Raw genomic sequence first — 26,782 nt, 5'->3', positions numbered from 1 at the left:
ATAGGGTTGGATTTCAGAGACTTCTCATCCACCTTACTCTTCCGACTTAGCGCCACTAGACTGCGCGTATTTTCTGCGTCTGAATGTTACCTTGCGAGGACATACATTTGACACAGAGGAAAAAAAATCACAATGGCAGTTGTGAATTTCAATGCATCCCCGAGAAAAGATTGATTTACAACAGTATTTGACAAATGAGTAAGACACCACATGAAGTGTATTGCTCACGAGAGCCAATACTTCGAAAAAGAAAGAACTGATGACCTTATTAGTAACGTAAATTACTTTTCCTGTTCGTGCGCCAACCTACACCTGTATACTTTTTTTAGTTTTTCCAATCAAAATATTTCAATATTTCACATAACATTTATTTCAATTTGTCTTTTTTTCCTGATCAATTTAATAGTTTAAAAATGTATCTAAATTTCTTCCTGATATGATACTCAAAACCATAACAGAAAGTGTGGCTATGTGAACAATATTTCAAATATTTTAGATTTTGATTTATCAACTCAAATTTCCTCTTCGGTTATAATGAAGTGAGATGACTTGAATATCGAGGTTTGGTTTGTTTTATGGGTTCTCATATATTTTTGTCTAAGAGAGATTTTTTGAGTTATTTATGCAATAAAAGTAAGGATAGAACTAAGTGTTTATTTCATAATAAGGTATAAACAAGGGTTAGGGCTTAATGAAATATCCTTTTAAAAAAGAAAATATAACTATCAGATTAAACCACAAACATGAATGGATCTGAATTATCTTGCACTGTGCAAGACATAAAAAAATATAAAATACTGTTGATTTGGCCAGCTCTTGTATTTTAAAGTCTTTAGATGTTACAAGAACGCTCCTTATGTATTCTGTATAAGGGAATATATGGATACATTACTAAGGTACGGTTACTAAAATTAAAAACCCTACGATAATGAACATTGAGCTGGATGACACATTTTCTATATTCATGCGCTCCGTTTTCTTCAATGCATTTTTTTACCCATACGATTGCTACTGTGTTGATAAATTTCATGAAAAGTAATCAAAGGATATTTTTTTAAATAAAATGCAATCATTACTGGAAAATACCATCACTGTCTTTCTTCCAACCAGAATCTGTAGAAACACTCTCAGCTACAGTTGAAGTTTTTATTGCGGTAAAGGAACTAGAAAATCGTTTGGAGGAGGTTAGGCTGGTAGAAACCGATTCTAGGTATAAAAAAAAAATAATGCATATATTTTATTCCCCTATTAAAGGGAAGAGAACACAAAAATATCCTTTAGTTACCTTAAGGACAAGATAGGCTAACACCCTTTCTGGCCCCTGTCTTAGGGTGTCTCTTAGGATGACTTAATACTTTATAATGAAAAAAAAAACTGTTTTCATCCGTGTAACAAAATGAGTTTCGATTCACATTCATAGCTTACAAAGATATCATAAAATTGATCAATTTTCGAATTTTCTCAATTTTGAAATATTTTCTTCTATTTAGAAACATTATTTTAAGAAACCCAGAGCACAGTCTTCTCCATGTACAAAATGTATATATTTTATGCAAGAGTATTAGATACATTTTGTGCATGAACATCTCAGATGGGCAAGGTTGTGCTTTATGGTTTCAGAGTTAAAATGTATCTCAGATTTTGTCGAAATTCCATTAGAATTGGGGAAATTTGGTAAAATCTTTCACTTTTTCACCCTCTTCTGGCCTTTATGTATTCTTTGAATCAAAACCAATGCTAGTTGTAAAGAAGAATAATTCCAAGTTCCTAATTGCAAACTATTACAATTTTACTATGTTGTCATTTTCATTGAAAACAAGGGGCCAAATTCGGCTCTTACCATACCTTGTCCAAATTCAATGTCACTGAGCAGTCTAAATAGTACTACAAAAGTATAATTGATGTATATAATTAAATAATTTTAATAAATTATATAACTTTTTAAATAACTTTTTAAATATTTTTAAAGAACAATTTTAGGTCCTCAAGTTGAAATTACTTTTGCCTCCACCTTTTAACGTCGCAATTGACAATCAATTTCATTAAAGTCTTTGATCTAAAATACCCGATGGTTTTTTGCAGCCAAAAACATGGTGGCAGCTTTCATTGGAACAATTACACCTGGACAGGCACTTCTCACCAAATGTTGGTGAAGGGCAAATAAACTTACAATCTTGGCCATAAAAACCGATCTTGCAAGCTACAAAGAAAATTCGAAGAATCGAAGAATATTGATACCAATCTTTAGTTCAGCCATAATGTACGTATTTTAATGTTTCTTATTGTAAAATAACCATTTGTCAAGTTGTAACATTACCTTTTACATATATGGATTTCTCACACAGAGAAAAGGACATGGAAATCGTATTCTGGGTATTAAATGTTACTACGATATATGTGTGTGTGTATCACTTCCGAAAATATATTTTCAATAAGTTGTTCTTATTTTTATGATTGCATTTATCAGTTAAGCATAGAGACATTTTTTTTTCTCTCATCCTTGACTTTAACTCTGTCAATATTGATATTTCTTCTGGTGACTATCAAACCATATGAACTACCTTAAGAGTACATAATTCCATAACATTAGTAAATATGATTTTACAATTTTAGAAGGTCAGAGTTCCGGACATGTAGTACGTAGCTGCACTATTATGCAATCGTGAAAGTAATCAACGCATTAATTAACCTTATTCAAACTGATACCTTATTCAAACTGAAGGACAATAGTATCATTTGAATGAAATAACAATATTGTTGTAGAAAAATTTTACATATCAAGAAAAAATTGCAAGACTTATTGTGGCTTAAAGTGATTTTTTATGGGTTTTTTTAGCTGACTTTTTATTTCATTAACATTTGTCATTTTATAAAGAGAAAAAAATAAAATGATTGCATGTAATGCAAAACTTTTCATCCTTGAATTTTTCACTAATGAAAGAGCATAACAACCACAGTTTTACTCTTTACTAAATACTTAAAGCGTAATTGTTGAGAAAACAAACTGATTTTCATATGTCTGTTATTGTAAATGTTAGTACCCAAAGAACAATCTTGTCTCAAGGAACGCATCTGTGGAAAATGAAAAAAACTGGTACCGATCATTCAACAGTTAAGGCCAAGATCCTTTTATCAAAAGAAGTTAAAAAGTTAGATAAAGCTTTACAAAATAGGTCAGACTTGTAGATTAAGGTCATCCGGTCAAAAAAAATTGTACCAAATTCTAAGAAAGGTCTTTCTAAAAGAAATACATTCGTGAAACAATAAAACCCTAGCACCAACCGTTCAAAAAGTTCGGATAAGGTTTACGTTTTTGCGGACAAACAGATAAACAGACAAACAGAAAGAGAGTTAGATGGAAACACAGTTAAAACTATTTGCCCCCTAACCCCCTATGACTAGTGCATAAAAACATAGCTCCTACCATTAAATTCAGTATTATAAGCTATGTTTTATTTAAATATCGGTTTGTTATTGGTAAATTAAAAACGAAATAATTTTTATGTAATTGACTTATCAATAATATTTTTTTTTCATATGCATATTAACATCCAGGAGAAAAAGTTAATTCCTTAAATTGCTTGACTCATTTTAGAATGTTCGTACTAACTGGAATTATACTTTATTATTCCTTAGTCATTTGCATATGTATATCATACATTTTGTTTCAATACTGAATTCTATATGTATAAAAAAAAAGTATATTAACTTACGTGTGCAGTTATGTGCTGTCTCATTCACAACAAATCCGACAAAACCACTACAGCATTCCAATCCATAGAGTCTAGATAAATAGAAAGTAAGTTTACTAATTAGTATAGAATTGTAAAAATGAAGGAAAAACTTTTTAAATTTATTACAACTCATATGTATATCTTTATCTATCGCCCACGTGGCGCAGTGGTAGAGCGTCTGCTCTAGGGTCGTGGAGTAAGGAGTTGATCCTTACGTCGCGGATTCCCACTGTGGGACGTTGAGACCAGTCCTTCGGATGAGGCCGTATAAACCGAGGTCCCGTGTCGTAGTAGGTGCAGGCACGAAAATAATCCCTCACTGCTGAATGGCCCTGAGTGCCGAGCATAGGTCAAAATTTGCAGCTCTCCACAGGCAAGTGGTGGCGTCATCAAATGAGTGAAAAATTCTCGAGAAAGACGTTAAACAACAAACAAACAAACAAATACTGTAAAAGCAGAAATATTTGTTGGGGATTAAATTTCGTTTATTTCATTGTTAACAATTATCAACGAAATTATATCCCACACGAAATTTTATATGACTATACATGTATATTGATTAGGGATACTTTCGAAACAACGAAATTAAATGCCCACGAAATCTTTTTAGATGACAAATCAACAAAATTCCATCCCCACGAAAATTTGTGCTTTTACAATATATCTTTATCGTCTGTTTGAGGTTGCTAGAAATACGTTTATGCATACCCTTCGCATATCTGTGCTGTAAACGTCTCCCACCGGTGTTCAAATATAAACGTAAGAAATAAAATCATAATAAACATCATATTTTCCATTTTTAAAAATACATGCACAGCGTTCTTTGTTGCAGCTGTATTGATACGAATTTAGTTTCCTGCTGAAAAGCACACACAATGACATTTTATATTTTTGCTTAACATATACTTCCCTGTATTCCTATTCATCAGAGAGAAAAACAATGTGATCCAATAATAGTATTATTGTTTATGAAAACTCATATATGAAAATAAAATGGTTCAAACACATCAACTTACTAGCGAACAGATTTATATAAAACGGATTTATATATTTTAAAAATGCGGTCAAAAAATATGTTATTCGCTTTTTGGCTAAGCAAATGCCTAATTCGTCCGAATAATTCCGAACAAAAGCAATTTAATCTTCTTTCGTATAGAGTATGTTTAATTCGTCCGAAGAAATCATTTGCCCACAGAAATGTCTTGTTTTTCAACGAGAACAAACTTGTCAGAATTATCATCTTTTTGTCAGAACAAATATCTAATTTGTCATATCAGTTATATTTTTTTCTGGGCTTCAATGACATCGTATTATTACAGTAAATTCCGTATTTATAAAAATAATGACCTTTATAGATTTTTTTTTGTAAATGTTATCCAGGCCCCAAGACCATAAACTGAGAACAGACTTATGTCAAAATCTTGATTTTGAATATCTTGAGTTTTATTTAACATGTGTTTAAAACTTTGCAGGTTTGTGTAATATCCCAACGGTAAAATGTAACATATGATGAAAATTAAGTTTCTTTATAAAATTTATTTCAAAAGCTATATTAATTTGAAATCTTCACTTAAGTCTGTACTCAGTTTATGGTCTTGCGGACAGATACTAAAATTAAAAACTGTATTTGGTAAAAAGGTCATGGGGACCCAGGAATTCTGACTGTTGAAAGCCTTTTAACGTCAAGTTGTTTGTCAGTATTCTTCTTCTGTTTAAATGTTGATCATACTCAGAGCATGTTAAACCGTAACGAATAAGTTTGGAGAGATAAACGACAAGGCAGGCAATAACAAATAATATAAATGCTTCCCTGAATCATCTTGTACGAATATAAATCACAGGGATGGGGTGTCCAAAGATAATCTGTTTGCTTATTGTTTAACGTCCCAATCGAGAATTTTTCACTCATATGGAGACGCCACCACTTGCCGGTGGAGAGCTACAAAAATTGCACTATACTCGGCACTCAGGGCCATTGAGCAGTGAGTGATTTTTTTTGTGAGAGCACCTACTGCGACACAGGACCTCGGTTTATACGGTTTCATCCGAAGAAAGCAGTCTGCTTAATAAATCATCATAAAAATATAAATGCCACATACATTATTGCATGAAAATATCCACAGAACTATGTAAAATATTGGTGTTTATGTTTTTTCACCATTTCACACCGAATTGCATTTGAGCGGAAATACATATGTGTTTGTTAATTCATTTCATAAATCTATCAGTTTTATGATATTGTGTTTTATCTGCGTACTATAAATAAACGAAGGTACTGTTCTCGTTGAAAATGACGCTATTTTAAGAATGCAGCACAGATGAGGCTACAAAAAGGGAGCGGAGCCTAATTTGTACGGGAAACTTTAACTATGACATCATACAAAACCAACAAATCTTAAAAATACTAGAAAATGAAATGATTTGCTATTTTAAACTACAGGAAACCATCAAACTACATCTAAACTAACTATAACATGCTGTTTTGTCTTCAGTTAAATTCCACATAGTAACGTATAAACAAGTCACTGATCGCAATGCACTTGTCGATGTGACGTCATTTCGTAAAACCTGACGCAGTTTGTATGCAATGAGAGGCGGATAAAGAAATATTTTTACAATTAAAAATGTATTCTATAATTAAATGAAACATTTTTAAAAGATATTTCAGAGGCCATTAACTTGGATGCAATGTCTTCTTTATAATTTTATTCATATACATTCCGTATATTTCCTATTTAATTGATACTGCCGTATATTTGTATGCAAGTACATCGGAGGGTAATGTAAGGGTCTTAATAAATCGATCTAGTGCAAGGGCATACACTCAATGGATCACAGTAAGCTTTTACATATAAACTCTAGAAGTATTAAGGTATCTAAAAAGTGCTGAAATCCTGGTGAAATCTTCAAAATGAATTAATTATATCTATATTTAATGCCGTTGACCAGCAAAAAATACAGCATGCGGTCATATAAATTTGATTTTAACAATGAAATAGCAGAATCTATATAGGATCGCAGCACTTTTCAGAAACTACGATGCGTGTTGAAAATATTTATACTCTAAATTTAGAATTTTAACTTGATTATGCCCTTGCACTAGTGAAATTTATAGGTGACCTCAATACTTTAAGTATATTTGCTATATCACGTGACTGCCGCATCATGACAAGTCTACATATAAAATCTTTTCGTCCTCAATACGTAGTTATTAACCATAATTACATTTGTCCGATATTAGTAAAGTACTAAAAAGAATCGTCATCCTGATTAAGAATATATTGTTAATCACAAAAATTGCCGATATTTCCATTGCGCACCTTAACTATACTGCGTGACAAATTGACACGTCAAAAATTCTCGTCAGCTGTGTATATTGTCAATGTAAACAATATGGCTGCTGCTCGGAGAGAATTGAGTAATAATGTCAAAGAAGAGGTTTTTTCTTTGTATCAGACGGGTCTGAAACAGCAAGAGATATCCTGTAGATTTGGAATACACCAAACAACAATAATATCGATTATAGATCGTTTTCGGAAGCGAGATAATATAAAAAATATACCAAGAAAAGAGAAACAGTCAAAAATGGAAGAAAGAGATGCACGACAACCTTTGAGTCAGTAAATGAAAACAGAAAATGAAGTTTATCTGATATCACTGCCTTAATTAACCAACATAGAGAATCTACTGTTTCAAAACGAACTGTGCAGTGAACTTTGTATAAGCAGGGGTATTTTAGGAGAGTTGTAATAAAACGAATAAGAATTCGTAAAGTCAATCGTAAAGCTCGACTTTCTTGGTGCAGATGCACCTGTAACAAAACTGTCGACAATTACTGGCAGAGAGTACCGTATCTACTCGCCTATAAGTCTTTTTTTTTTGGGGGGGGGGGGGGGAAGTTAACATTTGGACCCAAACTCTATATCCGACTTATAGGCGAGTCATTGAAAAAAAACCTGGCATTATTTTGGACAACCAAATGTAGTATTTTATAAACATTTCCGACGATTATCGTTGAGTAAATTCTGGATATATGCTAAGATTATACATAAAGTACAAGTATTTAAAAATTTTAGTTTACTGTATTGTAGTTTATTTTTACCTTTAAGTGTGAATTAGTTATTTGTTTAATGACTGAGAATAAAATATTGGCGTCATTTCTAAAAATATTAATTAAAACCAGGTAAAAACATCAAAAGCTTTAATTTGAAATTATCGACCAATCCTGGCAAAAATTTGTACCTACTTATAAGAGGGTCACTGGCAAATCCTACCAAAATTACCTAAAAAGAAAATACAACCGTGCAATGCCTATATCATAGTAGCTGTGCGTAATGTCAAAGAACTCTATGCTTCTCACTCTCAAAAACGTCAATGCTAAGGTTTAAATTGCATTCAAAATTGTCCAACCCCCAAAACCATTTCATTTTACTCAAGTGTGTTGTTCAAATTAGGAAATGCAATTAGCAATTATCCTGATGATGCTGCAATAGCGTGAAGTTTAATTGTATCTAAATTGAAATAACGAATCAGACAATATATATGTTTTGTTTGAAATGAGTTTCGTAAATTTTCATTTCACATGCAACCTAACTAAAGAACTTCATGTTTCCCATAAATAACTTTATGTTCTCTTTCTCGGTTGATTTTTAATTCTCTTCGCTATTCCTCTACACAAAGTATTAGGCTAAAAATTGATCCAGAGGAATAATGAATATATTTAAGTGTTGGAGTGATTTGATTTAGATCTAAATATTTTATCCAGGGTTTCAAATATATGCGAAAAAATATTCAATTTGTTTGAAAACACCAACACACACACACACACACCCTCACACACACATACATATATATATATATATATATATATATATATATATATATATATATATATATATATATATATATATATATATATATATATATATATATATATATATATATATATATATATATATATATATATATATGTATATGTTTTTTTCAGCTTTTATGTATAAGCCTTTTTATATATTAGCTTATATAGAGCTTGAACTATAATGTTAAGCTAAGTTTGTTTTATCGATGCTTAGAATGTCTACCTTTTAATTTAAGAGTGAGTTAAAAAGATCGATGTCTACATGATTAAAAAAAAATAAACCAATGTATCAAATAGTGAAAGGGGGGATGTCCATCATCCATAATTACACCAGAAACGCATATTGTACCTGAAAAAGAATTGATTGATTTTTTCATGATTTTGTCTTTTAATTCATCTGCAACGTTTACAGTGAAAATAAATATCATTGTTTGATATTTAACAAACTTGAATCAACATTCGTCACATTTAATTTTGAGAGGAGGTGTCTTGATGAAAACTGAAATTAGATTTTTTGTAACACAGTAGCAAAATTATTATATTGAAATGTCATCTTGTTAATCGAATTCTATTTCTTTTTTAACCTTCCAAGCAGTTCTTATCAATGAAAGCACAATGAAAGTGTGCGTACTTCTCAGCACTAACAATATATTCGAGAAGTGATGTAAATCAGATGTGGATACCTAATACTCCAACGGAATTTTAGAAAATTTTGAATCCCAGAATTTTACCAAAATCAATAAATTCAAAACGTACGACTTTTAAACACTTTATACAACCACTTTATACAACCATTCCCTACGATAAATTAAACTCCAAGCTTTTTGACGTCTTGGACAGCTGCTTTTTCAATAAAGATGAAACTTGTAACTTTGCTTACCTTGTCACTGGTCATTTGCAAAATTATTTCGTTAAAACATTCTGATTGTACACTTATACAATATTAAAAAGATACTTGAATTTCTTATTGACAATATCTGTGTAGTTTCTGCAGATCAGGCCTTCCAGCAATCTGTCAGTCGCCAACGTGGCGCAGTGGTTAGAGCGTCTGCTCTTGAGTCGCAAAATAAGGAGTTGATCCTTACGTCGCTGGTTCGAATCCCACTGTGGGACGTGGAGACCGGTCCTTCGGATGAGACCGTATAAACCGAGGTCCGGTGTCGCAGTAGGTGCTGGCACGAAAAAGATCCCTCACTGCTCAATGGCCTTAAGTGCCGAGTATATGACAAGATTTGCAGCTCTCCACCGGCAAGTGGTGGCGTCTCCATATGAGTGAAAAAATCTCAAGAGGAACGTTAAACAACATACAATGAATCAATCCAGCAATCTTTTGGGATTTCCATGAGTACCAATTGCACCCCGTTATTAGTAGATCTATCTTTGTATTAATATGAATCAGAATTTATTAAAAAAATGTAAACATGAGGGTAAAAACACATGCTGTGGCCTTTAATTCGACATTAATATATATATCGACTACGTATTATCAATTAAATATAGATACTTCCATTCATATGTCGACTCGATATATCCCAGTGAATTTGTTCGAGTTTCATGTTCGGATATTTTACTAGAAAAAGACATTAATGGTAACCTAACAACAAAACTTTATGATTAACGTGATGACTTCAACCTTTCTGTTGTCAACTTCCCTTACTTATGTAGCAAAATACTCTTATTAACCTGCATATGGGGTTTATGTCTCCCAGTTGATTCGATACGCAAGAGCATGTTCTACATGTACAATTTTTAAAAAAAGAAGCAAGCTATTGACAAACAAGTTGATGAAACAATGATGTCAACAGTTTCGTTTAAAGTCAACATTTTGCATGTTCTATGGATGACACAATGACGTTCTCAGCAAATACAATCTATCATTAAACCGAATGCTGACTGACTTTTTTTCATACTAATTTACATACTGAATTGTCCACGGATTTTTCGGTTTTCCTGATCATGACAATGAGCTCACGGCGGGTGTGACAGGTCGACAGGGGATGCTTACTCCTCCATGGCACATTATCCTACCTCTGATGTTAGGTCAGTGTTTGCCTTGCTCCAAATTTCTTTTTTTTTTAATGGACTTTTGAGCTTGATTACTGTTTGTTATCTCCATATTTCATTTTAAAAGATATACCGTAGGCCTACACGGGTTGCGCATCTTTTCACTATCATACATAGAAAATCAAGTGAAGAAAGGTAGAATGAGAACTGATATTCATTAAAAATATAAATTCAATGGTATGTTGTAGAAACACATATTACTATATGCAAGTATTGTTCATTGCAAATTATTTACCAAAACATTAATGCATGAGAATAATCATTGCTTCTCTATTCAGAAACTTTGAACTGAAAGGTATTTTCGTTATGATTTTCAATCAATGTTCATGCCGTTTTGGGTAAATAATCACCAATGCACTTCAAAAGATAAATAATTAGTTTCAATTGTATGCAGTACTACATGCACCTGAGAATAGATAAGCGGATTGAAATTCACTTCAAAACTATTATTCCAATCTAATTTTCTAGAAGGTTTGTGCTGAATCGTACTGCCCATTTCATTACTCATCATAAACTTTTTTGACTTGTAACAGACGGATATGACATTTATATATCCAATCTTCTAGTAGCAGATGATGATGATCGCTTCAATGATTAAAAATCACGAGGAATTATAAAGAATTATACAATTTATTCATTTTCAATGATATAGTCTAAAAATATTACAGAAAAATCCTATTTAATTGGAAATAAAGTGCATCGTTTACATTTACAGGAATTTTATTGTCGATTACATGAAAGTGTCTATACTTAAGTAGATAGCAATATTTAGCTAAGAATAACTAGGCATATTGCTTAGAATGTTTATGCAACGGAAATAAAGCATGTTACTCAACTAAGAATATGCTTAGGAAAAGTAAGCATATACTTTAGAAAATTCTTAGAATTTTTACGCATACGAATACTGGTTTCATATATCAGTAAACAATATCAGTTTGCAGACCTTTTAATTTCTATAATTTCATTATCCTCAGCTGTACATGTTATGAACATTTTGTTATCAAATGTCCGTTAATGAGTTGAATCCAAGTTGATCTAAGGGTCCATTTGTTAACAGTACAATAAAGCAATCATAGTCTCTTCTCCCAATGATCTAGCAATAATCATAATACATGTATTTGTAATTTGTCTGTATTGCTTTCCAAAATTTTCTCCAAACTTGATTTAGGTAGTTTCCCTGTTAAATTTTGCATGTACAACACACTTGTTGAATATCATTGCTGTGACGTTTCAATAAAACTGTTCAAGAAATCTGAGAAATCTCCTGTGGTCAATAATAGCTTGAATAATAGCAACATTTCACCAACTCTGTTCTGAGTGACATGAATATATCGTCGAGTTATTATCAATTTACAATGAATATTAACGCAACAAATAAATAATATTATTCACTTATATACATACAAAGGTAAAAGTGAAAGTGGTCTCAATTGAACTTAATACACAGACCTAATGCAAATTGAAAAGTATTGAAATGTTTCTATAGCAACTAAAAAAATAAAATATTACGAAATAAATCCATTTGTTGGTAATAAGAATTAAATGAGGCTAAATACTTAACGAAATTTGTGTTTAATCAAAGAAATCTGTAATGATAAGAATTAAGTGAGGTTAAAACGTGAAAAAAAAATTGTGCTTTGTTAAAGCAATCTATACTTGTACATCAGGAACAATGAAAATTAATAAAAAAAAAAAAATAATAAATTCTAGTGCTTATAACTTTTATCTATTTTTTTTTTTTTTTTTTTTTTTTTAATTTTGATTTGGTCTTCATATTAAAGAAAATTGCACAAAGTAGATTTACAACATCAAATTCGCTTAAATTTGTTCGCTAAGCAGATGTTGAAAGAAAATTTGCCATGCTTTGCATGCCACATTAACTGTCTGCCTATATAGCAATCCCTTTATAGACTGGTAAAAATGGCAACAAAAGGTAGGCGGATTTTTCTTGCGCAACTGACAAACTGACAGCAATAAGTCACATATGCAGATTGAAATACAAGAGGTTTAAATATTTGTGTTAAAGATAAACTGAGTTTTCCTTCTTAATTCACAACTATGGATGGATTTTTCGTATTGATGACTATAAAGATCATTTTGGTACTTCTGCCCACATTTGTTGTAGCCTCAAAATCTGTTACACAGTTCTATGTAGAATATTGCAAGATTGACGACAAACTTGGTAACAGTTCTTTACTCGGAATATTTTCTGGAAATTCACGATTAGCATGTGCTAGTGGATGCAATGAACAGTGTACCTGTATTGGGTATAACAGTAGATTAAAGAAATGTCGCATTCATGAACGATGTCCGTTCAACACCATGAGGAGACCTGAAGGTGGATGGCAATATCTCGTGAAAAAAGGTAATACATGTGCATGTATTTCATACATTTTGAGTTCTTTTTACATGATTTCAGGAATCATATGTAAAGGGATATTTTACTGGGTGTTTTTCTCTTCCCTTCAGTGTTTGACTGTAAGGAGCTGTTTGATAATGGTGTCACGATGTCTGGAGTATATACAATTCAGCCTGTGACAAATCAGCTCACCGATGTTTATTGTGATATGGAAACAAACGGAGGCGGTTGGACGGTACAGCTAACTAGATTTTTTTGAGTTTTATTTATTTATTTATTTATTTTGTTTGATAGTTGGTATTTGCTTGTTTTTATCATTTTATAACCAGCAACACTTTTTTACAACTTTTTTTTTTGTTTTTGTTTGTTTGTTGTTTAACGTCTCTCTCGAGAATTTTTAACTCATATGGAGACGCCACCACTTGCAGCTGGAGGGCTGCAAATTTTGACCTATACTCGGCACTCAGGGCCATTGAGCAGTGAGGGATCTTTTTCGTGCCAGCACCTACTGCGATACGGGACCTCGGTTTATACGGTCTCATCCGAAAGACCGGTCTCCACGTCCCACAGTGGGATTCGAATCCGCGACGTAAGGTTCAACTCCTTATTCCGCGACTCTAGAGCAGACGCTCTAACCACTGCGCCACGCAAGCGACTATTTGTAATTCGTAAATTGATCCAAATTTAATTCATTTTTGCTTTTTCAAAAATTGTGTAAATTTCTACCTTATAAAGAAAGTTGTGATCAATTAAGCTACATTTACCATTCCGGGTAGATTCTATGTTTTATTGATTGCTTCTTTATTAGGTACTGTTAAAACGAATCGACGGCTCAGTGAATTTTACTCGAAGTTGGAATGACTACAAAACTGGTTTTGGGGATGTCTTCTCCGAATACTGGATTGGTAAGGAAAAATTGGAGACGTTTGTTCGGAAGATGGATAATGTTAAATGCAAAAAGGTTTAACTTCGTCCCTTTTTTCTGATTATTTTTTTTTTTAGGAAATGACTTCATTCATCACTTAACAAGATATGATACTTCCAAGTTGTACGTCTCAATAACCCATGTGGACGGAAGAAGGTTTTTTGAAAGATACAATAGGTTTTCGATTTCCGACGAAGCTAATGGATATTTGTTGCATTTTGGAGGTGCCTTTGGAACACTTGGTATAGTATAAAGTTTTTACTCTTAAAGATACGCTTATAAAACGTCCATGTACCTGCTATAGTGATTATTGTCGTGCATTTTTAAAAAACATGGAAATGCTTTCGGTGTAAATATAAGAATATCGCCAATTTAAAGACCGCTCGTCTTCATGTTAATACACTAAGCAATTGAAATTACTTATGAATTAATTCACTTATTCAGCACCGTACATATATTTCACAGAGTTTTGAATTTCCTGCATCCAATTTACATTTTTTATATTCTTCATACTCTACCAATTTTTGGATATGTTGCACTTGTTGTTTTCAAAATAAAGCATATAATGAATAAGAAATGCACCATAAAATGGAAATTTTATAAAGATGTACTTTTGAAATCAGGCTTGGGGCGAATTACTTTGTAAAGTAATGCCCTACATTACAGACCCTGAAACGTGCTACTATCCCATAAAAAGCGTGCGACTTTCGTGCGCTTTTCGTTTCGAGCAAACCGTGTAGCGTTTCGTGTAAACCGTGCAGCGTTTTGTGTAAGCTTCAAAGCGTTTCGTACAAACCGTGTAGCGAGCGTGCGAGAAGCGTGTGAGAAATGTGCGACTTTCGTGTAAGAATCGTGTGAGAAACGTGTAGAATTCATTCGGAAGTCCTTTTATTTTAAATATGGCTATTGTTGGATCAACATGTCATTCTGTGTTGTTTGTAACTAATATTATTCGGATATATCATACCGGTGGCATTTTAAGAGTAAAAAATACAGAAACAACAAAATAATATTACTCGGTAAAGTATTGTATATTTGTTTGATTTTCTTTCTTTTTTCTTTAAATAAAGATGGACAGTAAATGTGTTAAAAGTAATCAATTATGTACACATCAATTTTAAGGTATTTTTAAAGGGAGCAATACTGAATATTTTTTAAAAGAAAATTCATTAGGAATCCGGCCTTGTCCTTTTCATTCATTTATTTGAATCTCTTCACCATTTTACAATTATGGGATATAGAGATTACAAGAACATATCGGTGATTAATGGAAAATAATAGATAAACAACATGTGTTTGTGAAACACTGATGCCCCCGTATGGCAGCTTATGGCTAAGGTTAAAGTTTCTCAAATGCAAGTCAAAATCCAGGCCAAAAGATAAAAAATGTTAAATTTGAAAGCCCTAGCTGCAACTGTTCAAAAGTTATGGCGAAGGTTAAAATTTTTTAAAAGTAAGTAAAACATCAAGGTCAAGCTCAACGTTGTTGGTATTCAAAGGAAGGTCTTGTCACAAGGATTACATATGTATAGTATGAAAGCCCTAGCACCAACCATTCAAAAGTTATGGCCAAGGTTAAAGTTAACCTTAGCCATAAGCTGCCATACGGGGGGCATCAGTGTTTCACAAACACATCTTGTTAATTCGTGAAATTAAATGGTTTTATTAGTATTTAATGGTTACAAAAAATACCCGTGGATCTCATTTCTTAAATTTATCCGATTGTCTGTAAACTGTGAATTGATTTGCCAGTGTATTCGTGAATAAAAACAAGGTGTGTTTGTGAAACACTGAAGCCCCCGTATGGCAACTTATAGCAAAGGTTAAACTTTCTCAAATGCAAATCAAATATGTTGGTACACAAAATAAGGTCTTGTCTCGGGGAGTATACTTGTGATATATGAAAGCCTTAGCAACAACCATTGAATAGATATGGAAAAGGTTAGAGTTTTTCAAAAGTTTTTCAAAAGTAAGTCAAACATCAAGGTCAAGGTCAAATGGTCAAAATTAATGATGCCAACAGAATTGCCTTCTCACAAGAAATACACAAGTGAAATATGAAAGCCGTAGCACCAATTGTTCAAACGTTATGGCCAAGGTTAAAGTTTTTCGACAGTAGGTCAAACTCCAAGGTCAAGGTTAATGGATTACAATTGTTGGTGTCCAAAGGAAGGTCTTGTTACAAGGAATAGACATGTTGAATATGAAAGCCCTAACAACAAATGTTCAAAAGTTATGTCAAAGATTAAAATTTTCCAAAAGTAGGTAAAACTCAAGGTCAATGGTTCAAAGTTGTTGGTATCCAACACAGGTACTTGTGGACAGGACCCCTCCCCCCCCCCCCCCCAACCCGAATATACCCCACGGATCAAAAATTTATTTTTATGTATTTTTTTCATAAATTATTCTTCTAGTACACATTTACAATGTATTCCAAAAGAAAAATCCAAAAAAAATAACGCAGAATTAACGTTTTACAAAAAAATCATACCGTGGTATTATAAAATAGAGAAGGTAAGTCACTTCCATTTGTTTACACTGGACCCCTCTTGGATATCAGGCCCAAAATATCATTTACCTAATACATGTCACCCAAATGTGTCATGATATCTTGTTTCGATAGATATTTTTGTCTTTAATCGTGCTATTTAATTGCCCAGGCATTCCATAATAATCCGACTATTCATCGTCCAACGTGAAAAATGCTACAAAATTTGGAAATGTCAAAGTAGAAATTACGGAAGTGATGCAAAAACGACACCTAGCGTGTAACTCTCGAATTCCGAGTGTTATAGAATTGAGGGAAAAGCTAGATGTCCACGAAAAATTTCGGGAAAATTTTGATAAAGAAGTCGAAATTGATTCATTAGAATTTAATTCTGCTTAAGATTTTCGAGATGAGCGAGGGTAGTTGTCAATATTCCCTTTAAAGGATGTTATCACTGATACCAAATAGCGTTTTAAAAATCCCTTAAACATTTATTTACAAGACATGTAACCCCCCCCCCTTCCCCTTCTACATGGACATGCTTGCGATTAATTCCGATAATATTAAGCTTAATAGTTATGTGTATTTTTTAATATTCTTATGCGATGATTATCATTTGTCAAGGGATTTAAGTGTGAGTCTTTTCAATATTAATTCTTAAGAATGAAAATCAGAACCCCATTTTGATTTTTTTTTTTTTTTTCATATATAATTTTCATGCTCTCCTTTACTCTCGCGTCGCACTGCTGAGTTTATTTCTGGCCTTAATTATACATAAATCAAGCTGCTATTATCTTGATTGAACAAATGGAAGCTTAACTTTTATAAAATAAAGACTTTTAAAACATTTCTTTAGGTACGTCTTATCTAACAATCATAGTAAGGTAATTGCAACTTGTAGTACGTAGCTTTTGACGTCTAAATATTGCATGGGTTTGTACAACCATTCATCAACCGGTCAATTGTTTTCTCCAACACTGTAATGACGTGCACAGCCCCCCTTTCCAAAATTAATCAATATTATACATGTTGCGAATTCATAACAAATGGAAAATAAAGATTTTTTGAACAGTTTTAAATAATCGCATTTCTGTCTTTACTTATTTTTAAAACTAGTTTTTCATTCTAAATATTATATTTACTACCACATTAATTTAACGGATATCCACCTTTCCGCAGACACAATTTCATGAAACTTCCATGTCCACGCAGAAGGGGAAGGCGGCCGAGGCGGGGTGGGGGTGGGGGGGGGGGGTTTACATGTCAAGATTATAATGTTTAAGGGATTTTTAAAACGCTATTTGGTATCAGTGATAACATCCTTCAAAGGGAATATTGACGACTACCCTCGCTCATCTCGAAAATCTTAAGCAGAATTAAATTCTAATGAATCAATTTCGACTTCTTTATCAAAATTTTCCCGAAATTTTTCGTGGACCTCTAGCTTTTCCCTCAATTCTATAACACTCGGAACTCGTGGGGTATATTCGGGGGGGGGGGGGGGGGTTCCTGTCCACAAGAACCTGTGGTATCCAAAGGAAGGTCTTGTCACAAGGATTACATCTGTGAAGTATGAAACCCCTGGCACCAATTGTTTTAAAGTTATCGCCAAAGTAAAAGTTTTTCAAAAGTAGGTCAAATTCCAAGTTCAAGGTCAAAGGGTCAAAGTTGTTGGTATCCAAAGAAAGGCCTTGTCACAAGGAATACATATGTAAAGTAAGAAAGCCCTAGCACCATTTATTAAAAGTAATGGGCAATGTTAATGTTTTTCAAAAGTATGTCAAACTCCTAGGTCAAGGGTCAAAGGGTAAAAGTTGTTGGTATCCAAAGAAAGGTCTTGTCACAAGGATTAAACATTTGAAGTATGAAAGCCTTAGCAACAGCCGTTCAAAAGTTATGGCCAAGGTTTACAATCAGTAAAATTTTGCAAAACTGGGTCAAACTCCAAGGTCAAGGTCTAAAGGTCAAATTTATGGTACCCAAAGAGAGGTTTTGTCAGAAGGAATACACATATGAAATATGAAAGCCATAGCTTCAGCCAATCAAAAGTTATGGGCAATGTTAGGTTTTTGCGGACAAACAGACAAACAGATAAACAGAACAGACAGACAGACAGACGGACGGACAGGGCAAAAATTATATACCCCCGAATCTTCGATACGGGGGCATGAAATATATTAAAAAATGAATCCTGAATAATTATATATTAGTTGTTTTATTAATCACGCAGTACTAGAGCATGATTTTTTTTTAGTTTTCAGGACATTGGGCATGTATACATATATATTGACTGTATTGTTAAGAGCCACGACTATTGATTACATAACTATTGATTTTTTTTTTTTTTTTTTTTTGGTCTAGACTGGGTTTGAAATCAAGTATTTTGAAAGGTGGCGGGTAAATGTATATTGTTTTTATTTGATAAACACAATGCCTCGAAAGAGAACTAAAGAATCATAATACCTATCCCCAGGCTTCTCTATCATATAAAATTTTAATGATAAATTAAAGTTTAACTCTGTAATGAAACGGTATATTTACCATTCTGAATAAAGTGCATTTCATGAAGTACATGTATCGGGTCCCGCTGGAGATATGGATATCCTTAAGTTTTTTTCTTAGAACGGGCACTTGTTTCTATAATCTTTTTTTTTCCAATCGTATACTTACTAAAACAAGTATCCGTTAAATTTAGCCATGTACAGATTTGAAGATACAACAGTAGGATCTCGGTATTCCCCCCCCCCCCTTCCTGCACAATGTTCCTGTTTGATGCAGCTTATATATTACCTTTGCAAATTATAAACAGAACCTACATTATTATTATATTAATGCCACGTAATATCTTTTTTTTAAAGTTGGTAATTCCAAGTCTAAAGTTGGAAATTCCATCTTTTAAGTGGGAAATTTCAACTTTAAAGTTGGCTTTTCCAACTTTAAAGTTGGCTTTTCTAACTTTAAAGTTGGTAATTCCAACTTTGATCTTGGCTTTTCCAATTTTGAATTTTAGCATTTCTAGCCCCCCCCCCCCCTTTAAAAAAACTTTTTTCCTCTTATCTCTTATTTTATTTATTACCGCTTTATTAATGCAAAATTATACAATGAAATAGATTTGTGGGCAATTCATATGTGTCAATTATTTTTTAACTTGACCTTCCCTATGAGATAACATATAACTTCCAACTTTGAAAACCCTTATAATTTTGGGGTCCATCGTATATCATTATACAGAGAATAATTTCATATATACAACATGACAGTATTTCAACCAAACCTATTTAAGAGATCAGACATATATTTTGTTATGCATGAGAGAATAAGCTTAAACAAATTTGGTGTTTAATATTGGGGATGAATCAACACTATATGTATTACATGCTACAAATACAACTGAACTAAATGTATCAATTCTGTATGTGAAAACACCATGAAATAATTCCTTCTTTCATCATAATTTCATAATTAAATCGTTTCTTTCCATTGTAATTACATGTATAAAACAGCAACATGAGTCCAGCTACAGGCGCGGATCTAGAAATTTTTTCAAAGGGGGAAGGGGGGTTGAAGAGGAAATAAGAGTTGTTATACCGTACGTTTACATAGTTAATCGACAAGTTAATAGGAATACTCAGGCCCGTAGCAACGGTTTCAAAAGTAAGGGTTGGGGAAAACTTGACAAAAAATTTGACAAGCAAACAAACAGAAAAAAAAAAAACAACAACAAGAACAACAATACAAAAAACAAAAAACAAAACAAACACACACACACACACACAAATTAACTGTCCAAATCCTAAAATATACCATTCTCGACCTAACAGTGGCAAGGGGGGGGGAGGGGGGCAACCAGGATCTAAAGGAAAATTTACTATAGCCAAACACTATACTCAGAAAAAGTGCCCCCCCCCCTCCCCGTTCTACGGGCCTGATACTATTAATCAATAACAACACTTGTTATAATAAAAACTGATTAGCCATATGTAAAATTGAAATAAAAGTAAAATACTTAATTTCAAATTTAAATGTGAATCAGGCCACCTAGCTTTAGTGATTTGAAAATTTGCCCTTTAAAAGCCCAGTACTGTATCTAGATCAACCCGTTTAAGAAAGAGTGCGAGAGAATTTTTTTTTTTAAATTTATGTTATTGTAAGTAAATATCTACCTCGCTACCACATCCTATTCTGTGATTATTTGAATCAAGTAGTTAAATTCTTCAAAGGGAGAAAAAAGCCAAAAATAAAAACAAACAATTTACAAGAAACACTGCTTTTTGCAAGCCGAAACATAAGTATGTCCCTTCCACCCCAGCGGTGTTATATTGGATTTGAAAATAGTAATACTCTTCAAAGTTGTGCAAAATTTCTAATTTTAGAAATAAATGAACCATTTTTAGTTCCACGGCAGCTGCAGGTATTTTGGATATTCAAACTCGATAAAGAGTGAAACACTTACATATTAATACATGTACATGTATTATAATTCTAATCAGATGTCAATCTCCATCTCGTTTCACGTAGATAATCAAAGTTTAAAAAATAATTGACACAGATTAATTGCTCACCAATCTATTTCAGTGTATAATTTTGCATTAATAAAGTTGGTAATAATTCAAAATAAAGGGAAAATGGTTTTTTTTTTTTTTTTTTTTTTTTTTTTTTTTTTTTTTTTTTTTTTTTTAAAGGGGGAGGGGGCTAGAAAAGCTCAAATTCAAAATTGGAAAAGGCAAGATTAAAGTTGGAATTACCAACTTTAAAGTTGAAAAAGTCAAGATTATAGTTGGAATTACCAACTTTAAAAAATTTGAATTAGCAACTTTAAAGTTTGAATCATTAACTTTAAAGTTTCAATTACCAAATTTAAAGTTGGAATTTCCAACTCTGAAGTTTGAATTTTCAACTTTAAAGTAGTTGGAAGAGCCATCTTTAAAGTTGAATTACCAACTTTGAAGTTGGAAAAGCCAACTTTAAAGTCGGAATTTCTAGCTTAAAAAAATTTACTTGGCGCTAATATGCTTCCGTACTAAATTAATCAAATGAAATTATTTTTTTTTTTTACTAAGTTAAAAAATGTTTAAATCAATTAATAATTAAAAAGAAAAGAAATGAAAATCTAACCATTTACAGAATTCATACGCAATTTAATCATTTTTTTTTTTTCAAATCAATAACTAAGTTTATTTGTTAGTAATAAAACGACTTTTTAAAATCAAACTACAATTGTTAAACAATTAAATGCTGCAAAAGATTACGAATTACAAATGTAATTATTTTTTTCACTGCGTAGTTTGGAGTCTAGTGAAAAAGGTTTGTACACAGAGGATGATAAGCATTTCACCAGGCGGGTAACATACTCAATCACAACTATTTATTAATTTCAACTGAACATTGAGTATTTTATCTGTTAATATAGTACTGGTGTAGCGAGTTCTAATCTTAACTTAATCTGAATGATTGCTATTCTTAACTAATCTTTGATTAATCCGTAATAATTTAATTAAAGTCCGAAATATTCCGAATAGAAAAATCAGATCGAGGCCAAAGCATGCGAGAAACGTGTACAAAGTGTTTCCTGCAGGCTTTCGTGTAAAGCATTTTGTGTAAACCATGTAGCGTTTCGTGCAAGCCGTCTAGAGTTTCGTGTAAACCGTGCAGCGTTTCGTGCAAAACGTGTAGCGAGCGTGTACCGTGCGTGCAGCGTGAAAGTAGGATAGAAGCACGTTTCAGGGTCCGTTCCATTACTTCTAGAATTTTGCATTGAAATTACCATTCCTCTAATGTCTAAAAGTAATGAATTGCATATCCATGACTTTGGTAAAGTAATACATTACCATTATCATTACTTGTTTGGTTTTCAAAAGTAGAAATACAAAATCTTTGCAACTATTTCCATAATCAAACCGAACAATCAAAACTATATATGATGAATTGATTCAAGTTCGATTATGACGTACTTGTATTTATTATACTGTAAAAAACCTAAATATCTTTTTGTTTATTCATAAGAAGAAACTTTTTAATTGTCAATAAGATAAAACCATGTACGAGGGTTGTTCGGAAAGTTCGTAGACTAGCGCATTAAAATTAAAACGGCTCAAGATACATCAATGAATTTTTTTATTTAAAATTAGTTAGCATCACCTTTTTTATTTATATAATAAACTATACATCACTAGTTATATTTTTCAATAAATTGTTGATGTTTTTGAAAGCAACAGTATGTCCAGGCGGCGCACCTCGAAGATTACGTCTTTTTCTACCTAAATGTAACTGAGAAAAAACTCTTTTTTTAATATGAGCATTTGTCATCCAAAAATGCCGTTAATTCACTCATGTGGTATGACATAATTGTACCGTAAAATTTTCAATTTTTACTCCATTCTGTAAGTTCTATGAAATTTTATCGTAAATTTTATATGAAATGTCCAAACAATTAAGGGGTTGTAATGACGTCAGAAAAGAGGGTGGGTTTCTTTTTCATACATTCTATAAAGTTTCACCCCATGGGAAAATTGGCATAGACCTAGAATATATCTAAATGGGCCTCTGAAAAATAAAATGCATTCAGAGTACTTGTTTTTAAATGCCGAAAAAGATTAGGGAGACGAGAGATGTAAAAGTTAATGTCGATTTGTAGTAAGGGTGTTCAAAGTTTGTCACATCGAAAAGTGACGTTGTTCATGTGTGATAGATGTTGAACTCCGAGAAGCAAATATGCTGTTATAATCAAGTTAGGATCTTTCACTATGTATAGATTTATTTACAATATTATATGCATTGGTATTAGCTGTTCATGACATTGTAAAACCATATAAGCAAGGCGGGATTAAATCTTTACTTAACCCCAAGGAATCTCATCAAGATAAGTGTATGAGGTAGAGAATGCGGACATTGAGAAACAATGACGTCATGAAACTAAATGGCGACAGCGCCGGGTGATCATATAATGTCTTTTTTTTTATGATAATTTGGTAAATATTCAAGGTATCAAGCTAAAATTTTCAAAATTTCTTTAACTTTTGTTGTTTTATGTTCCTTAAGAATTTTGTAAGCATAAACTACATAATATTTATTTCATTGCATCAGTCCACGAACTTTCCGAACAACCCTCGAAAAACATGCACTTTTGCATAACTATTGATGTCAGATAACATAACCTTTTTGTGTCATTTTCGCCTCCTATGAGTCATTTGAATTTATCAAACATGAATTGTTTTGATCTAGTTACTTTATGAAAGAAAAAATAGAAACACTTCTTTGACAAGTAAAATGGTTTGGACTTTTTGCTCAACTAAAAAAAAAAAAAAAAAAGAAGTTTGGCTGTCTTCTACTCCTTTTAGTCCAATGGATTTGTCATGGTCAGCTCCAATGAGAAAAGCTCAATGAATGTTTCATAAATAAAGCCAGGGGAAAAGGAGTTGGTTTTTCAAGCACTTCAAAAAAACAGTGCATTGTTTGAATTGTTAGATAAACCAAGAGGCACTGTGCGTTTTGTTGACATTCAATTCATTAGGAAGCAGTTAGCAGAATATAGTGCACCTTAATTAGTGTACCTCATTCTAGAACTAATTTTTAAAACAACGTATTTCTAAACTTCATTGAATATTCTTTGGAACATAACCTGCATATGGTGTTTATATCTCCCAACTGATTCGATACGAAAATGCGTTCTCTGAATACAATCAAATTTTTAACCGAGGCAAGCTACTGACAGATATGTTGATGTTACAATGATTTCAACAACAACCCATTTAAAGTCAGCTTTTCGCAAATTCTACCGCCGTTACATGTATCACATTGTTTATAAAAATCATTGGGTCGTATTTTGTCTGACATGTTTCACACCATTTGTTAGGTCATTGCTTTATTCTTAATTCAAATACGGAGAACTCCGTCTAAATGATCAATACATAGGACTCAAAGTGGGGGTCCGTGTTTTTGCCCTGTTCATGATTAGTTTCGCTTATTGGATTGTAGAGACTTATCACTGTTCGTTACCTCATCTTTTACATTATCTAGAGCTTTCTAAAATAAACATGACATTTAAATGTTTGTTATTGTAATTTAGATAGAATATATAAAAAGTAAAGTATATTCATGCAGAGATTTTAATTCAATACGTTTAATTCATTTTCATCATTATTTGAAAAAAATTATCTACGCAGCACAGTTAAGGTGCCAAATGGAAATATCGGCGAATTTTTTCGATAGAAAATACATTCTTTACAAGGATGGGCATTTCTTTTTAGGACTTTACTATTATCGGACAAATGCAGTGTGGTTGAAAACTAAATGTTGAGGACGATTAGATTTCTTATTAAGACTTGTCACGTGATGTGGCAGTCACATGATTTTAGCAAATATACCTGAAGTATTGAGGTCATCTATAAATTCTAATATTGCAAGGGCATAACCAAGTTAAAAATCTAAGTTTAACATATAATTATTTTCAACACTCTTTGTAGTTAGTGAAAAGTGCTGCGAACCTATATAGATTCTACTATCTAATTGCAAAAATTACATTTGTTAGGCTGTATGTTGAATATTTTGCTGGTCAAGTGCTGCGAACCTATATAGATTCTACTATCTAATTGCAAAAATTACATTTGTTAGGCTGTATGTTGAATATTTTGCTGGTCAAGTACATTAAATATAGATATAATTAATTCATTTGCAAGATTTCAACAGATTCGCAGCACTTTTCAAATATCTTCATACTTCCTGAGTTCAAGCTTGTCATAATTCATTGAGGGTATGCCCTTGCAATATATCGATTTATTACGACCCTTCTATAACCCTTCAATGAATCTGCATACAAATATACGACAGTATCGCTTGTCTAGGGAATATACGGGAAGTATATGAATAAAATCATAAAACAGACATCGCATCTAAGTTAATGGCCTCTTATATATCTACAATTTATATTTTATTTAATTACTAAATACATTTTTCATTGTATAAATATAACTTGATCCGCCTCTCACTGCATACAAACTGCGTCAAATATTCCGATATGAAGTCACATTGACAAGTGCATTGCGATCAGTGAATTGTTTATATATTGCTGTGTTGGGTTTAACCAACGACAATAATGCATGCACTAGTTAGTATTGATGTAGTTTAAAGCTATTCATAAGCTTAAAATACCAAATCATTTCATTTTGTGGTAATTTGAAGAACTTCTATTTTTTGTGATGTCATAGTAAGCATTTCCCGTAAAAATTAGGCCCCGCCTCCTTACTGCAGCCTTAACTGTGCTGCGTATTCTAAACAATGATTTCAATGTCCATTTGTAATTTAAAACAAAATAAGTACACAATAAGTAATGCATTGCAATTCTTTGTAATGCCTGGATTACTCTAGATTTGAGAAAATTATGCATTACATCACTATTACATGTTACATGTATGCGAATGTTTTAGCATCACGCATAATCAGGCTTACTTTGATTTCATGTAAACCATTGCAATACATTACCATAACATTTAGCATTATTCCAATCATGCTATACGTGTATTCTTATTGCGTCGTATGGCTTATTCGTGCTTGTTTGTAATTATTGCTTCTCATTTATCAGGCGATGCGATGACTGCAAATGGGTTTCCATGGTCGAATCTGAATGGAATGAAATTTTCTACCATCGATAAAGACCAGGATAAGTCACCTGCTAACTGTGCTTTAAGCAAGGGAGGAGGAGGCTGGTGGTATAAAAGGTGTCGTAAAGCCCTTCTCACCGGTCCATACGGAAGCACAAATTGGGGGAAGGTTTGGAGTCCTACATTCAATAGTGGAGTTGACGTCCGTAGAGTTGAAATGATGGTAAAGAGGAAGGCAACAAAGTAAAAAAAAAACTCTTTAAAAATGTGGCTTGAAGATGTAGAAAAATAGTAAATTATTTATTTCCATTGTCTATTTTTCAAGTCGTACATTTTAAACAGGGATATCCTGAGAATTTTATAGATAAACGGGTGTTGAAACATAAAGAAAAACTGTTATAATGTTTGGTAAAAAGTGATTCTATGCTGACAAATGTACGTATTGTATCTTTGTTTACCCATGGTGAGCCTCAATTTTTCACTAACACTGAATTCCCGTATGTTATCCCTTAGCAATACATGATTTTGATTGGATAAGAGATAGCATTTTTTTGTGAATGATAATTCAGGTAAAAATCTAAGACGCAGAGAATATTTTATTCAGAAGTTTTGTTTTCCCAACCTCCTCACCTAATAAAAACCACCTTTGTCCATTAATTGGAAACATTCGTTTGTTTGTTTGTTTAATGTCCCTTCGAGAATTTCACTCATATCGAGACGCCATCACTTGCCGGTGGTGGGCTGCAAATTTAGACCTG

At 32.5% G+C, this 26,782-nt stretch overlaps 1 protein-coding gene across 1 annotated transcript; it reads left to right on the top strand.

The window, feature by feature from the left end:
* Nucleotides 1-12,576: 12,576 nt before the first annotated feature.
* On the top strand, nt 12,577-26,271 carry LOC133204261 (fibrinogen-like protein A). The gene is made up of 6 exons (XM_061340002.1): nt 12,577-12,589; nt 12,782-13,021; nt 13,126-13,250; nt 13,824-13,920; nt 14,018-14,182; nt 26,006-26,271. Exons 1-6 carry the CDS (start codon nt 12,577-12,579, stop codon nt 26,269-26,271), a joined length of 906 nt encoding a protein of 301 aa, XP_061195986.1.
* The last annotated feature ends 511 nt before the right edge of the window (nt 26,272-26,782 follow it).

The sequence above is a fragment of the Saccostrea echinata genome, unplaced genomic scaffold, assembly GCF_033153115.1.
Source record: "Saccostrea echinata isolate AGI-Se365-2 ecotype Australia unplaced genomic scaffold, CSIRO_AGI_Sech_v1 ptg000052l, whole genome shotgun sequence".
Lineage (NCBI taxonomy): Eukaryota > Metazoa > Mollusca > Bivalvia > Ostreida > Ostreidae > Saccostrea > Saccostrea echinata.
This window is presented reverse-complemented; position numbering and strand designations above follow the sequence as displayed.

Coding starts and splice junctions, on each gene's coding strand:
- LOC133204261 (XM_061340002.1), top strand. Junction 13,022..13,125: donor GCAATATCTCGTGAAAAAAG/GTAATACATGTG, acceptor TCTTCCCTTCAG/TGTTTGACTGTAAGGAGCTG. Junction 13,921..14,017: donor CTTCTCCGAATACTGGATTG/GTAAGGAAAAAT, acceptor TTTTTTTTTTAG/GAAATGACTTCATTCATCAC.